This window comes from Glycine max, chromosome 12 (assembly GCF_000004515.6).
Source record: "Glycine max cultivar Williams 82 chromosome 12, Glycine_max_v4.0, whole genome shotgun sequence".
Taxonomy (NCBI): Eukaryota; Viridiplantae; Streptophyta; class Magnoliopsida; order Fabales; family Fabaceae; genus Glycine; species Glycine max.
The window spans coordinates 1,923,649-1,938,888 of NC_038248.2; the positions used below are offsets into that span (position 1 = coordinate 1,923,649).

The window sequence follows — 15,240 nt, forward strand, 5'->3', positions numbered from 1 at the left end:
ACTAAAATCTCAATTAAATGGATATTTTAGAGATAATTATATTAAATAAGATAAATTTAGTTAAAAAATTTCTTATATTTAAAAAAAGAGGAAGTATTAATTAGAATTAACAAACTTAACTATTTTTATTGTTATTGAATCATGTATTTGTTTCTTATATGTTGAGAGATAGTAATATTTTCTGACATTCTTTTACCTCGAAAACACCCTATTGGTGTGGCAGCAAAAGATCCATGAACCTTACAGAAGGGATCAAAATTGGTCTGATAACTAACTACATATACTGATCAAGTTCAGTTGGAATCCTTTTTTCGACCATCAAAGATAAGTTCGAAGTGCTTGCAACTGAAATGGTCTTTAAATCTGGTTTCAAACTCCAACTAGAGGTTTGCTCAATGGATGATTTTGATGTTGTAAACATGACACCATGTTTATTGCCACTGTGCTTAAACCACATAATTCCATTAAGCTGTCAATGCAATTCGGCTACCAGATTTCTGCCTCTGAGCTAGTCCATTTGCTGATCTTGGTGAAAATGAAAAGCCACCATTACAATTATTATCCTGCTTCAAGAGCAATTCTGGAATACGCTGAAGCTTAGCTTCAGATTTATAACTCCTCCGGATAAGTGTACCATTCCATTTATCTGAGTCACTTTTCCTGGCTTCTCTTGCTGCCATAATATCATCCAAAGTTCCGTTAGCCAAACTATGAGATTTTTTGTGACGACTAAGATTTTGAGGGGACATTGGTGATTTCCGGTAGAATAATGAACCATTTTCTGAACATTTTAAAGCCCTTTATTCGTACTCCACCATGTTAAAGAGTTCAGATACAGATTTCTTCATTGTTGGTTTTGTTCTTAGTGACTTCGCAAACAGCTCATGGCTGGGGAGAGAGCTTCTGCTCGGAGGACTTCCTTCTCAGGGATTGGAATGATTCAAGCAGTTCACAGCTTGCATTATCAGCTGGATTGTGGTCTGTGTTATCATGTCAAGGGATAATGTTCATGGTCATCAGTGATTTAAATGTTCAATAAAATGAATCCAGTATGTTGAATTTAATAGAGACAAAGCACAATGAAGCTAATACTCAAATTTATGTGGCTGGATTTTGTTCATATTAAAGAAAATTGTACCGAAGTTTTCATGTGAATCCGGATATAACTTTTTCAATAATGTGTCCCCTTGGCATACAGGATATAACTTTCGAATTAATCAATACTACCTAGCTAACTAAAAATGTTAAGATTAAATTTGGGAGATATAAGATGGATTGGACGGTAAAAAGCCCATTCATCTTTTTTATGTCTGCAACCTACGATTTCCCAAAGAGAAATTTACCAAGTGGTAAAATTATTGCATAGAAAGAGGATGCAGAATTTGTTCATATGTCACAGAAAGTGAAAAGAAAGAAATAAAAAAAAAAATACCTCAACACCATACTTGATTGCGATGCCAGCTAACTTGTCCAATTTGGAAATTGGATGCTGAATGTAGCCTAGCGTTGGAGGGGATGAAGCAGGAGATGACATCATCATATGGATATGATTATAATCATACATAGTGCGTGTTTGGATCTGCATTGTGTTTCCGTAGAGATTCACGTCCAAATAATTTAAAATTTAAGCTATTATGCTCTTTTCACTGACATTTCCATCCAAAATCTCCTAAAATTTGAATCAACAATGCAAATCTTGCGCGAAATTTGCAAACAAAAAGGAATCAGATGTTGATTGAGAACGGAGCAATGATGCATGCAGTCATAATCTTGCAGTTGGGGATCTATCTGATCTAAAAAAATTCTGTGTTCTTTTAGTCAGAAAAAGAAACCAAGATTTCTTTCAAAATTAGTCAAAAGCCTTAACTAAGCTTTATTTTTTTTTATATAAATTTACATCATAACTAAAAATAAATTATTAATTATTAGAACTATAAGTCAGATTGCAATCAAAACATTTAAAACTAGATATTTTTCCAAATGCATATTTGGCATTACTTTGTGAAAAAGAGGTTTTGGTGGATTATGTAGTATGTATAGCTGCTGATATTCATCCTTACCAATAAAAAACAACCTACTCTATTTAAGGCCTTTCAAACTTTAGATCACGTTGCTAAAGCAAAGTTAGAAAAACGGTAGTCAAAATGTACCTACAGCATGTCATTACTCAAATTTATGTTTTTTTTAACAAAAGCAAATGAAATGTATACCACAGAAATGCATGATATAAATGCATTCCAGTTCTGCAGTGCTATGGATCTATTCTACTACACCACGTGAGTTATAGTATTAACGAGGATTATAGTTTAATAACGCCGCAATTAAATAACTACTCATTTGATTTTAAAATTTAGAAATAATTGAGAATTTGTGTTTTGATTTACTTGAACGGACAAAGAACCCAATTAAACGAACCTTCTAAATCCCTTCTTATTATATGATTAACATCTAGTTTTCCTAATCTAGTTTATCCTGATCCCTTGAGTGATAACCCTTTGTTTCTCGTTATGAATCCTGTGGTATACAAAAATAGCAATAAGCTCAAAAAATCTCCAAAGAAACATACAATCTTCCCTATCCTTATATGGTTAATGAATTAGAACAAACGCAGAAGTGACTCCCTAAGGATAAAGATAGGGATACCCGTTGAAAACTCGTTCAAACAACATTCCTAGGCATGAACGCAAAAATAACTCCTTTGTTGCTTTTGAGAAAACGACTGCTATGTTCAACGAAACGATTTTGCAGACACAGCCTAAAACCTTGATTATCCAATTACAAGGCTTAGATTACTTATCCATTTCCAAACTAGATTAAATAAAACATTAAGCGCATATTCAACAACTTAATTCATGTAAAAAGGGATTCAGAAAAGGGAATCAACTACAATAAAATTAAGAAAATGGATATGATAACAGTCAGTTGGAGATTTTGTTGTTTAATTTTCTGAAACCTATGGTGTATAAATTACAATATTAAAATCATACAGCACATACCTTCACAATAGCCATGCTTATTCCTTTATTAATTTTTTTCATTAGCCGTGTTGGTAGAGGACTTTACATATTGTACCCCAAAAAAAAGAGGACTTTACACATACCTTAATTATTGTTTCCATCGTTAATTCGTCTAATATGAAAAGTTTACCAAATTGTGTTGGACTTGGGATAAGCATAAAATTCTTTTTTATTAGCAGCATTGAAACAAATTAGATATTGACCCACTTGTTACGCAGGTTAAAAATGTTATAATTTTTTTTAAAATAAATTATATAAGTAGGATATTTATATATATTTTGATTTAAAAGGAATATATGATTTAAAAGTAAAGTTAAAAAATTGGTAATCAAAATGAACAACGTTTGATTGCTCTAGATCTGTATTTTAACAAAAGCAAATGAATTGTACCACAACACTGGAATGCTTGATAAGAAAATTTTCCAGTGGCACCTATCAGTTCTGCAGTGTTATGGATCTACTACACAACTTGAATACTACACCACCACGTGAAAACACTGTGACTAATCAAGATCTTGATCTTTGTCTTCACTATCCTCTGGATGATCTCCATCTTGATCTTCTTCATCTTCATCACCATCTGAATCTTCTTCACCCTGCATCTCATCATCACTTTTTCCTTTGCCACCAGCTTTTCCTAATAGGGAAGAGCAAGATAAGCAGTTAGTACAGACAGAAAAGGGTTATGAGAGAAGTATGTGCAAAGAACAAAAGTTCATTGAAAAAGGTGCATGCAACTGGAGAATTTAAAATCAGAGGAAAATGACCAAGGGGACTAAGCAATGATCAAAGGAGAAGAAAAGAAAGAAAATAAATGAACTTATGAGAGTTGTAGAGGAAGCAAAGACTTCTACAGGATATATGCAATTGAGATCAGAAGGATCATCAATCTTAACACTAACTAGGGCAACAACTTTAATGACAATTTTCTCTATCAGCATCAAGGAAATGGAATGTGTAGTTTTCTGGATTTGGTACTTGTGATTCAAGATATGAAATATATTAATGCATAACTCAAAATAATCATGTGTAACAAGGAAAAAAAATACCGGAGGAAGATTTTATTATATTGTAGTATTGTACATGAAAATAGTTGATTGCCATTGGCTCATCTCTGATTGTTTATTCAAGAATAGCTCAAATGAACTTCTATTCGTAAAAAAAAAAAAAAAACCAATTGTGGGTTTCATAGATTTTTCAACAAATATAAGTAAATTTAATTGAGGTCAATGTGTAGGACGATGTACCATATTCGCTGAAGAGAACTTCACCCGAACACAGTCCCTTCTCAATTTTAACTAGTTGAAGAGTCATCCTGGGTCCAACCTCTTGCAGTTTGACAGCACTTTTTGTAGAAGCACGATTAACTCTACCAATATCACTGGACAAAGTAACTGTTGCTGCTTCTTCATCAGCTTCACTTTCAGATCCATAGCCAGCTCTTACAAATCACAAGTGAAACAATAAGGAGAAGGGAGGAAAACAGCGTGATTAATAATTTTGTATAGGTAACACAATTTTAGTTCATTTCTGAACTACTTTGTTCTTTATCTGAGAGCTGCTTCTCACGTACAAGTAAAATACAAGAGTTCAGGAAATATTTCAGTAGAGGAAAAAAACTTCGAAAACCATTTGGCAAATTTATGTAGACAACAGTTTCAAAGGTTAATCTTGGGTTCTATACTGAGTAGTTGAGAAAAGAAAAGAATATAAAAAATGCTTCTGGTATTCTTTTTCCCATTAAGCTTTCTGGTCATTGATTATTATTTATGCCTCATAACATACATAAACATTTAGCACCTGGCAAAGAGGAAGTTCTTCAGATCCTAAATTCATAAGCAAATGTACCTTCCTCTCCAGGAAAAACTTATTTTTTAATCTCCCAGTTAAAATATAATATCCGTACACTCACAGGAACAAAGACTTACACAAAAAAAACAAAACGAAAAACTGATAGCGAGTTGAATAGATTTCTGTATGTTACATATCTAAATACTCTAAAATATCATGTCTACCTATTTAAAGATGGATAATATGGGTGCCATGCAAAGGTCAATTGGATCATACCAGCTCTCTTTCAGTTCATCATTCAAAAAGGGAAAAAAAATGAAAACTTGAATGAATAAGCAAGTATCATCTTACTTTGTGACAAAATCACTCACGTCTTGAAGATTCCTTAGATCAGGAACCTGATGGCTCTGCACAAGTTTTCTTATTCTGCGTGAAACGCCTACAGGTTGTAATCTTATGGAATAATGCCGAAAATCAATGAGCTTAGTGTCTTTGTTGTAATTAAGCAACACAATTCTTTGGCAAGTGGAGAGCTTAACCTGAAATAACAAGTTGTGACATTAAGAGATGAAGGACTTGGATTGTCAAGTAAGTCATTGTTGTGTATGTGTCCCTATAAACTCACAGTTTTGACATCAATTGTTGGAAAAATATTCTGAAACATGTTAGTTGTAAGCTGTAGAGGTGGATCTCCACTTACAAATCCAGAAAGCACAATCTGCCAAGAAAACATGGAGACATAAATGTTGGATAAATAACAAAAGCATACAACTTAACAATTAACAGTTACTAAGTAAGCAATTACTTATTTTAGTACCAAAGTTTCAACTGGTTGCAAAAGTTGTATATTCCCCTATATAAATACTACCAGTCTACCATTAGCAGTTAAGCCATACAAGAAATTGACAATAACATGAGAATGGACTTCACAAAGACATAAAACCAATTCATGTTCAGTGCAATAACCATTAGCAGCAAACAAACTAAGAGGTCTTGACTATCTCATCAGTCCTTAACTTAATAAGGATTATAGGTAAAAACATAATGAACAATCCCTTTCTCACATTCCGTTCGCATACTCTAGTTTAGTGATGATAACAGGGTGAATGGCATTTGAAAAGCAAATAGTATCATGAAAAGTTATCAGTTGTGAGATTCCATTTAATTGTCTAAAGTTTAAGATGCTGCAATGCTTCAGTTGCATGTGACTGAGTACAAGGAAATACTTTACCAAAGCAGAATTTTTAAACAGATCCTTAGGGCATCGAGGATGCAATTGAGATCGAGCAATGTCAGCGGCCAATGAGTATTCATGTATCTTAAACGTAAGAGTGGGCCCTTGAGGGGTAGTTGCAACCCTCAAGTAAGATGAAGTAGCAGTTTTTGACAATATGAAGAAATGCGTGACACCCATAGGTCCAGCAACATTCAGAAAGTCCCTCAGATTATTCCGTTTCTTTTCCTGAAAAAAAGAAGACATAAGAGAATACAGTCAATGTTAAGACACATAATCTCACTCGAGATGGATCTAAGGGCATCTTTTGGTACAAGGCCACAAGTATTCTCTATACAGGAGAGAATCCTAATCATGCTAAGCAGGAAAAAATACTATGAGCTACAAACTCAAAGATTCAAACTCAAGACTGATTAAGCTGGAATAACCCTGCGTTAGTTGTTCTACTCGCTCAGAGTGGTGAATCACAGGAATTTTTTTTTCCTGTTGCAGGCACATAACTAAAAAACAAATTAGCACTAAAACAATATATATATATATATATATGATTCACTTTAAAGTTCATTCAAACATGAATAACAAAAATAAAGAAGAAGAGAGGAATATTAAACTAACCCTAAGGCTGAGAGCAGTGTATGGAAGCATCAACTTTCTGAGGTCCATCTGAAGCTGTTTGAGAGGAGCCGGCAACTTGCCTCGCGAAAACACGAAACTTTTGGGGATTTTCTTTCCCGTAATAGGATCAACGCTGGGTTGCTCTTGCGGTTGCTTCGGCTTTTTTATGACAACGGGTCTTCTGAACCCTTGTTTTTTCTTCCTCTGTTTCATTCACAGAAACGATAATTGAAATTAGACAACGCAGAGGAAGTGTTCGTCACTCACTCAACAGAAAAGGAGAGAGAGAGAGAGAGCTTACCATTGTTTGGGTTTGGGGGCGGGGAGACTTTTTTCGCTGCCGCCGAAAGGGTTTAAGCCTCGATGAGCACTGGGCAAGGGCTTAGAAGTTAGAACTACAAGAGGTGGTAATAGAATTGCTTACTTATAAATAAATAAATCTTCAATTTTGTTAGTGATCATTCAAAAAAAAAAAAAATTGGTCAGAGAGATGCGATAATAATACTATTCAATAGTGAAGAGGGTGGGATTTATTATAAAAAAAATAATAGTGATAAAGGTTAAAATAGGCCCACCCAACAATATTTTACTTAGATAGGATTTACCTATTTGAAAAGTTTAAGCCTCAATTTTTTTATGGGATTTAAGGTTTAAATTTAGTCTATTACTTTTAATTTATCTTTAACCTTTCGTGTTAAAGCTTTTAAATAAGGCTGGCATATTTTTAAATAGACTAATTAACTGATAGATCATTAAAAAATATATAAAATAAATTATAAACCATGAAAATTAAAATCACTAGTAGTTAAGATAAGAGACATTGATGAATATAAATAAGCTAAAGTTTACAAGAGTTAAGTTTAATTTATTTAAATCATATAGGTCTATCATCAAATACGTGGATGAACTACAATAAGATTATTTTAGGTCTTATTTAACTCAAATATAATTATCTCTAATAAAACATAATTGTGATCTAGATTAAAAAAATATAAGTCTATTTTTAAGATTTCATTTGACCTTAATGATAACTTAATTAAAAGTTAATTTTACAATAAAACCTCTATTAAGTTCATATAGGCTTAGGTACGTTAATAAGATTAATGTTTAAATAAAAATGATTTTAATATAATTATAATACTAACAATTTTTATTTATATTAACTTAAATAATACAACCTATGAGACCTAAAATATTTTTTGAATGATCTTAAACCTGATCATTTTAACCAAATAAATCTTTACAAAACTCTTGGCCTGATATATTATTTAAAGAAGTTTGGCTTAATGTAGACCTAAGGTAAGTTAGGCTACAAGTTGTTTGGCTTATTTGAAGATGGAGTACCATAATAAATTACAACTTTAAATTTGTTAAAATATTTTTAAAATTGTGGACTGTTAAATATTTTTTAAAGTTGAATGAAAGTATATTATTATGAATTTTTTTATGTATTATTAGTGTACATTTTTTTATACTTTTAATCAATTAGAAATTATTCTAAATATGACTTTTAAATTAATTATTATAAAATTCAATAAAAATTAGCATGCATGTGACAATTTATAATTGAATCACAATATGAAAAATATTCACACTAACTATGCATTCTATTTGAACTTTTTTATTATTTATGGATGTTAATATATTTTTACTTATTTTATGAAGGAATTTTTTTTTTCATGTAATAGCATGACTTTTATGAATGTTCCTTCTTCTATTTCGATTCTCTTTATGGCCATGTAAGCTGTATTGTTTACCCTTGTGGTTTCTAATTGATTTGGTTGCGTGGCTTTTGCCTACTTCCATTTAGCAATTCTTTTTTGTGTATATTAAAGATATTCTTTATTTGATAATTAAAATTTAAACTATTTCTTAAGCCTAAAAATAATCAGAGTAAACATTTCTTAATAATTATTTTATATACACAATCAAGATTTCCACCTATGATAAAATTATAATGTCAAACAACACTGATAAGTAAAAGCTCTTACACGAATATTTTTTTAATTTAGTTTTAAATCGTTGAGTAGAGATAGTAAGGGCTGATGGGTATCAATCCCTATGAATACCTATAAAAATTACTACTATATGTTTTTTGTGCTCAAAATATTGAATAAGCGCTTTTGCAGTACAACATATGCAGCATAAAATTGAATTTTAATATAATAGTAACGTGGCAATTACAATTTTACATTGACATAATATAACTCTCTTTACAGTAGTGAAGTTTGTTATACTTCCTCGCATTTTTTTAGCCCAACAGCAAGGAGTCAATTTGATCCCATAGGCTTCTCCACAGTAATGAATGTAAAGCATGGATATGTAATCTGCTACAAAATTGCATTTGAGGCAACAAACCTACAAAATTACATATTTCAATCAGAAAATCAAGCCATTCAGATCACCTTAAACCAATTATCTTAATTACATAAGAAGAATCATGATCCTATGCTTGAGGTGCTTGGTAAGCCTTGCATGCATTAGTTAACCCGAAAATTAATGTAGCCAAGGAGGATCAACTGAAAATCATATAACTAACCCTCTGATAACGAGTTCCTGACTGTTGAAGCTACTATTTCTAATTTACTAAATAATTTATCTCGTTTAGTTAATAGCCACTATTTTTCTTCCCTCATTTTTCTTTTCTTCTACAAATTCGATCTTATTCTTTTGTATTTTTGTCTCCAGCTCATAAAGTAAACCAGACGGACGGGGAGGTGCTCTGCTGGCATTTTCAGCTTCTCACACTCAATCTCGTGACAATTACAAAACTGTACAGACAATTAAATGATACATGTATAACTACAAGTGATATTCAAAGATATAATGGTTATGTCATCCTGAATCAGGAGGAGAACACTATTTACCATGTTGTATTACAACTCTATCCAAGGTAGCGGAGCAAGACTCCATCATTCCCCAATACAAATCCCTTCTTCTCATCAATGAACCTGCAGCAATTAGACCATTTACCACAAGATTTTACCAATAGAAGTTTTATAACCTTCAAAATAACATTAACTAATTCTCATAACTCCTGTATACTCTGTCATGGACAATTTGTCATCTCATTCTTTTTTAAATAACATAACACATAACAGTTTGCTTCGAGTTAACTGCATCCATGGTAAAATTTAAAAGAATTATCATAAAGACAGATGGAAAATATAAATACAAGACATATTGGCAACATAAGGAGCCTGGCGGGGAGCTCTTCCAAGTAATTTATGCTTTTATAGTATAGACAGATAAATAAGTATAATTATAAAAGTGAGGCTTAGTAATAGTTAGACTGACTTCACTGAGTATAAATTCGCAGCAATGTTGTCGGCAGCTTTGTCACGGATCCATGACTTGCCACCATTAGTAGTTCTCAAGAGAATACCACTTCCTCCTGCTGCCCAAGCCTCATCCTGTATGCATAATTTAGCAATTTATATATATATAAGAATGGTTTCTGCATTGTGCTCTGTTTTCAAAATTAATAAATATTGCAAAAACTGAAGAGGCAATATTCGAATGTTCTTTCTTTTTTTCCTTTTCTTTTTCCTTTTTCTTTTGGAACCTGTGACTAGACTGTTACGTGCAAGAATTGGTTACTTAATAAAGCAACTCTTTGCATGGAGGAACAGTTTACCGTTGAACGATATCCAACATCAAGAATGCCAAAACCCCGGCTTTGAACAGGAACCTCCTCAAATTCTTCAGTTAACTGAAACAATAATATATAATTTTCTTATTTATAAAGAAGGGAAGCAGAAATCTACAGCAAGCAAAGATTGCAACAAAGCTGATTATTTTTTATCAAGAGATTTTAATTCATCACTTTAGAAATTTATCATATTCAGTATAGTAATGACAAAGAAAAATGGTTCAAGCACTTGTGCACTTTCTTAGAAAGGGTTTTCGTTCTTATAATCCTCTTTAACTTCTCCCTACTTCAACAAGATGTAACTCAAACATTTTGGGCTAGTTGAATTGGGAATACAGATTAATATGATAAATTTAGAATATGTTTGGTTCAGCTTATTTTCCGAAATTAATCCATTTCCAGTCATGCACTTAGTGTTATGTGACAACACAAGGAAAGTGAATGCAAGTAAAAATGTAAGATGTTTGATCAAAGACAGAAGTTTCCTCGTTCATATACGAGGTAATGGAGAGTAAGTAAAGCAATCTGTGAATGTATAACATAAAGATGGAAATGTCCCACTGAAGAAGGGTGACAAAATTCAAAGCTAATTTAAGACTTAAGAAAATACTTAAAAGATTATCCAGAATAACGTTGGTAAGGATTGAAATGGGAGACTGTCAGTCTCACATTCATAAACTAGAATGACATTCTCAAAATTGCTTACCCCTTTGCCCTTGCTGAGATAAAGACCACCTCCACGAACAAGAAGCCACAGACCACCATCAGCTCTCCATCCCATGTTCTGGATTCTTCTGGCAACTGCTCTATTATGTGGCTGCCAGAATGGCTGGAAATAAAATAAAATAATGATTACGAAACACTATGCAAGAAGGCATACCAAAAGTATAAGTACCAGGCAAATAGAAGCAAAAGCAAATGCCATCACAAAGCAAAACTCTCACCTGACCAGGCTCCCAGGTTAAGTAGAAGTTTCCCCGACTTGAGACTGCAACATACCTTCCATCTGGAGAGCGATTGACAGTATTGAAAGTTCCAGTGTAGTAGCTTGCACCACTAATACCACTAGAAACTGTTCTGAAGAAGCAACAAAGATAGATAAATGCCTTGACCTTGCCATATAAAAACTGAAAATATCTAGCAATTTACATAATATGAAAGATGCCCAAATGAATGAGTTTTTGAAGCATATAATCAAAGAAGTCAACCTTCTTCATGAATAACATCATTGACACTCGTCCTGTAGCAAAAGTCTTCGAGCAAAGCGATAACATTTCAATATTATTATCGGTTCACTTACTAATTTGAAAAAATAGCACTACTCCATCCATCCATGCATGCTGCATTATTGGAAACTCACCTGTTAAGAGTAGCTGACACAGTTTCCTGGACAGCAGCCCTCCAGTTGTAACCTCTGTTTGCAGTAACATATATTGCACCTTCGTCGGTCACCATCTCCGCACTCTTCTCACCGGTCGCCTTTATGTACACCTGCAATACATTCCATTGATTTCAGTACAAATTTCGCAATTGTAAAAGCAAATTAAGGAATAAACAAAGACATTAACTATGGCTTATGCATAACCAACCATATCCCCTGGAAGTTCAGCACTGAGAGGTATCCTCTCCCAACTGTCTCCGGCATCGGAAGTGTACAACAGAATCGAAGGTTTTCCGACAATCCACCCTTCCTTCCCTTTGAAGCTGATAGAATTGAATCGATAGTTGAAATCTTCGTCTTCAGCAGAAGGAATCGAACGCGGAGCCCAAGTGTTTCCTCCATCTTTCGTCTCCAGAATGGTTTGCCTCGTCCCGAGAAGAAAACCTAAAATGCAAATACCGTTCATTCATTTCATTCAAACAGAGAGAAACGCATCTGAGAGGAGATTGGGAATTTACGATACCGTGGTTGGGGTCGTCGGGGACAAAAGCGATGTCGAGAAGCACGACGCCGGGGTCGATAGGGAGGTACACTCTCTCCCACTCCGAAAGCGCGTCTTCAGAACGCGCCGTTAACTGAGGGAGCGAGACCGAGAGTGCGGCGGTTTCGGCGATGAAGCGTCTTCTGCTGCTTCTGGAGAAATCGTCTTCAGAAGAAGAGGCTTTGACAATGAGGCTTCGGTTTCGAGAGAAGGTTCGCGTGGAAGGTAGAGAAGGCCTGAACAAGGTGGTTGAGTCGGAGAAGGTGAGCCGCAGAGTCGCCATTGGAAGCCGCTTTGTTTCTCTCTCTTTGCCTTATCCTAACGGCTTCGCGGGTGATTTCAGATCACTTCATAATTCACTGAGTGGAATCAGTGGATCATATGCTTCCAAGTGCCAACCTTGTTTTTCTTTATATATATATTTCTTGCAGCCACTACTTAACTGCACTAATGCCACTCACTTTTCTTTTTCTTCTCTTTTCCGTAAATACATTTTTTTTAACCAAACTTTAATTCTTTATTTGGATTAGGTTGGACAACCCAATGATGTTTTTAAAAGTAGTATTTTTAAGATCTGTTTTATAACTACTCTTTCAAATGAGATCCAAAAAGAAAGGCAATCACGATCTCTTGTTTAAGTATTGACATTTACTCGTAACAATATGTGTGGTATGAAATATATACTTACAATATTCATAAAACATTGTATTGGTATTATAAAGATAAATCATAAACGTGTAATCAATTTAAGTAGTATGCAATTAGTGTATTATAAACACAAATTTGTAACTTGTTTAACAACTTAGATCCGTAAAATATAACATTAGCAGTATGCAATTATTATTTTGTTTACTTTAGGATTTTTTATATTAGTGTATAATTAGTACTTTGTTATATGTTTATTATACATGCTAGTTTGATTGGATTTTGGTGGGATTCATAATTTCAAACTCAATACTTAACCCAAATTTAATTGGATTCATTATTAAAATAAATTTAATACAATTCAATCACTCAATCAAACCACAAAAATATAATTCAATTGGACGAGTTCATGAGTTGAATGTAATTCGCTTACACCCCTACTAAAAATGAATATTAAGCGAGGAATGGATACAAGGATCACATGAATTTCATGTGAATCCCATGAGTTGAATACAATTCTTTCATCATGAGTTGAATGCAATTCGCTTACACCCCTACTAAAATAAAATTAGTAAAAGATGAAAGATGAGATTCACATGAATTACAAACTAGATTTAATTTTTTTTATAAGTAAGAATTCAATTTGTGTCATAAATTTTATAACAATTCATGTATACAACTCAATCAATTAAGCTAAATTTTATTGATAAAATGAAATGCAATCAAGATTAGGGTAGATTTATAATTGGTTCAAATCTCTATGTAGATAAATTTTATCAAGTTAAGCTTGACTCCATCCGTTCAAATCTTTCCAAAGATAAATTGCATTGAGTTTAAGATAAATTTTTTAGGTGATAATATTATCAAGAATAATGTTATATAGTTTTTTTTTATAAATAATAGTGTTACATAAAAGGAAGTTTTTGGCACAAAAGTGTAATGGAATTTGATTGACGAATAGGGTAGGATTTAAGTAGTTTTATGAAGGAAAAAAAATTGTTTAAAAGCATGGGCACTGTACTGGTTTTTCAAAAATTAAGGGGTTAGTGTTGGAATAAAAAAAAGTAAAAGGCATTTGTGTAATTTTATGAAATCTCGAAGGTAGTTAGTATATTTATTCTTTATTTTTTTTATTAAGAAGTTGACAATTTCAATGTAAATTTTTTAAAACTTTAATTCTTTAGATAATCTAGATCATCTCTTTCCAAAGTCTATTTTTATTGTAACTTGCATTTCACCTGAGTGATTTCACCAATCAAGAAATGTCTTTATTCAACACATCTTTAACTAAGTAAAACAAAAGTAGTGGGTGGAGGTGGGGAGAAGGATCCCCTTGCCCCACTCTCCTTTTGCAAGAAAGAAATCCAATTGAGCAACCATTCACAAAGAATGATAACTTGACAAACTTAAGTATAACTAGCACTCAATTATAAAATTTGGAGCCAAAATCAAAAGTCAAGAGAACCTTTAGAGGGATTTGTTGATCAATAGTGTCATAAAAGGATTTTTTAATCTCAAATTTTAAAGTCAAGTTACCTCCTAAAGTCTTGTTGTCAAACATGTTAATTGACCTCTAAAGTAGTGTAAATACAACCAACAATTTGCATTCCTTTGATGAAATTTTGTTGTTGCTAAAAAGAATCTTTGGAGCGAAAAGAGATAATCTATTAGCAAGGAACTTGGTGATAATTTTGAATGGAAATTTAGCCAATGCAATTGGCTTAAATCTTTCAATCTTGTTAACACCTTAGGAATGAAATTTCAAGAGTACTTGGATGATGTTGCACTCGATCAAAATGTCAAAGGTAAAGGCGAGAGAGACATACATGCATATGTTTAATCCTCACAATTTTTTTGTTACTTCTTCCAATGTAGGTGAAGGATAAAATAAAGAGAGAATGAACTTTGGAGACAAAGAAGAAGTCTAAAGTATTTGAAGAATCAAAGTTTTAAACAACATTGAAGTCAATAACAGAACCGTCAACTTCCAAAATAACACATGAAGTTGTGAGAGAAAGGGGGCCAAGACCTACACCTACATTGTTGGATCCGTCTTTGAAGTGGTATCACAATAAAAAAAATGAAAAATAAATATTAAAAGGATATAAGAGAAAATAAACTACATTATATAAAATAGTATTGAAAAAATAATGCTATATATATTTTAATCATGTGAGCAAAGTATGATAACAATGCTTTAGAATTAGAATAATAAATGAATAAAGGACATGTCTCCTATAGAAAAGTGGACAATTGATCCAATCTAAGAGAGAAGTCTATCTTTTTCATTCTATTCCCCACATGGTATTCCTTTTGATTTTCATGGGTAATAAACCACTATTCATTCAATAGGATGAAAGAGTG

General features: G+C 32.8%; 2 protein-coding genes across 3 annotated transcripts; both read right to left on the bottom strand.

The window, feature by feature from the left end:
• Positions 1 to 3,342: 3,342 nt before the first annotated feature.
• On the bottom strand, positions 3,343 to 7,155 carry LOC100800809 (peter Pan-like protein). Its single transcript, XM_003540587.4, has 7 exons — positions 6,959 to 7,155; positions 6,658 to 6,861; positions 6,040 to 6,270; positions 5,434 to 5,526; positions 5,160 to 5,347; positions 4,265 to 4,458; positions 3,343 to 3,654 (listed from the first exon to the last, which is right to left on the bottom strand). Exons 1-7 carry the CDS (start codon positions 6,959 to 6,961, stop codon positions 3,521 to 3,523), a joined length of 1,047 nt encoding a protein of 348 aa, XP_003540635.1. The 5' UTR covers positions 6,962 to 7,155; the 3' UTR covers positions 3,343 to 3,520.
• Positions 7,156 to 8,795: 1,640 nt separating this feature from the next.
• On the bottom strand, positions 8,796 to 12,681 carry LOC100805606 (photosystem II stability/assembly factor HCF136, chloroplastic). 2 transcript variants are annotated; one of them, XM_003540593.5, is made up of 9 exons: positions 12,214 to 12,681; positions 11,899 to 12,134; positions 11,670 to 11,800; positions 11,254 to 11,386; positions 11,016 to 11,138; positions 10,295 to 10,369; positions 9,955 to 10,070; positions 9,525 to 9,608; positions 8,796 to 9,015 (listed from the first exon to the last, which is right to left on the bottom strand). In XM_003540593.5, exons 1-8 carry the CDS (start codon positions 12,512 to 12,514, stop codon positions 9,542 to 9,544), a joined length of 1,182 nt encoding a protein of 393 aa, XP_003540641.1. In that variant the 5' UTR covers positions 12,515 to 12,681; the 3' UTR covers positions 8,796 to 9,015; positions 9,525 to 9,541. The 2 variants fall into 2 exon arrangements, with proteins under 2 accessions (XP_003540641.1, XP_014619915.1); XM_014764429.3 differs by having other exon boundaries at positions 8,796 to 9,428; positions 12,214 to 12,630.
• Between the last annotated feature and the right edge of the window lie 2,559 nt (positions 12,682 to 15,240).

What these genes read in the sequence shown, in the direction of transcription:
- LOC100800809 (XM_003540587.4), bottom strand. An exon ending in TGTTTAAAAATTCTGCTTTG is followed by an intron (nt 5,527 to 6,039) that starts GTAAAGTATTTC and finishes TTTTCTTGGCAG; the next exon opens with ATTGTGCTTTCTGGATTTGT. An exon ending in GTGAGTGATTTTGTCACAAA is followed by an intron (nt 4,459 to 5,159) that starts GTAAGATGATAC and finishes GTGATTTGTAAG; the next exon opens with AGCTGGCTATGGATCTGAAA.
- LOC100805606 (XM_003540593.5), bottom strand. Translation starts at nt 12,514, where the DNA reads ATGGCGACTCTGCGGCTCACCTTCTCCGACTCAACCACCTTGTTCAGG. An exon ending in ATGTTGGATATCGTTCAACG is followed by an intron (nt 10,071 to 10,294) that starts GTAAACTGTTCC and finishes TTATGCATACAG; the next exon opens with GATGAGGCTTGGGCAGCAGG. An exon ending in GCGAATTTATACTCAGTGAA is followed by an intron (nt 9,609 to 9,954) that starts GTCAGTCTAACT and finishes TAATTGCTGCAG; the next exon opens with GTTCATTGATGAGAAGAAGG.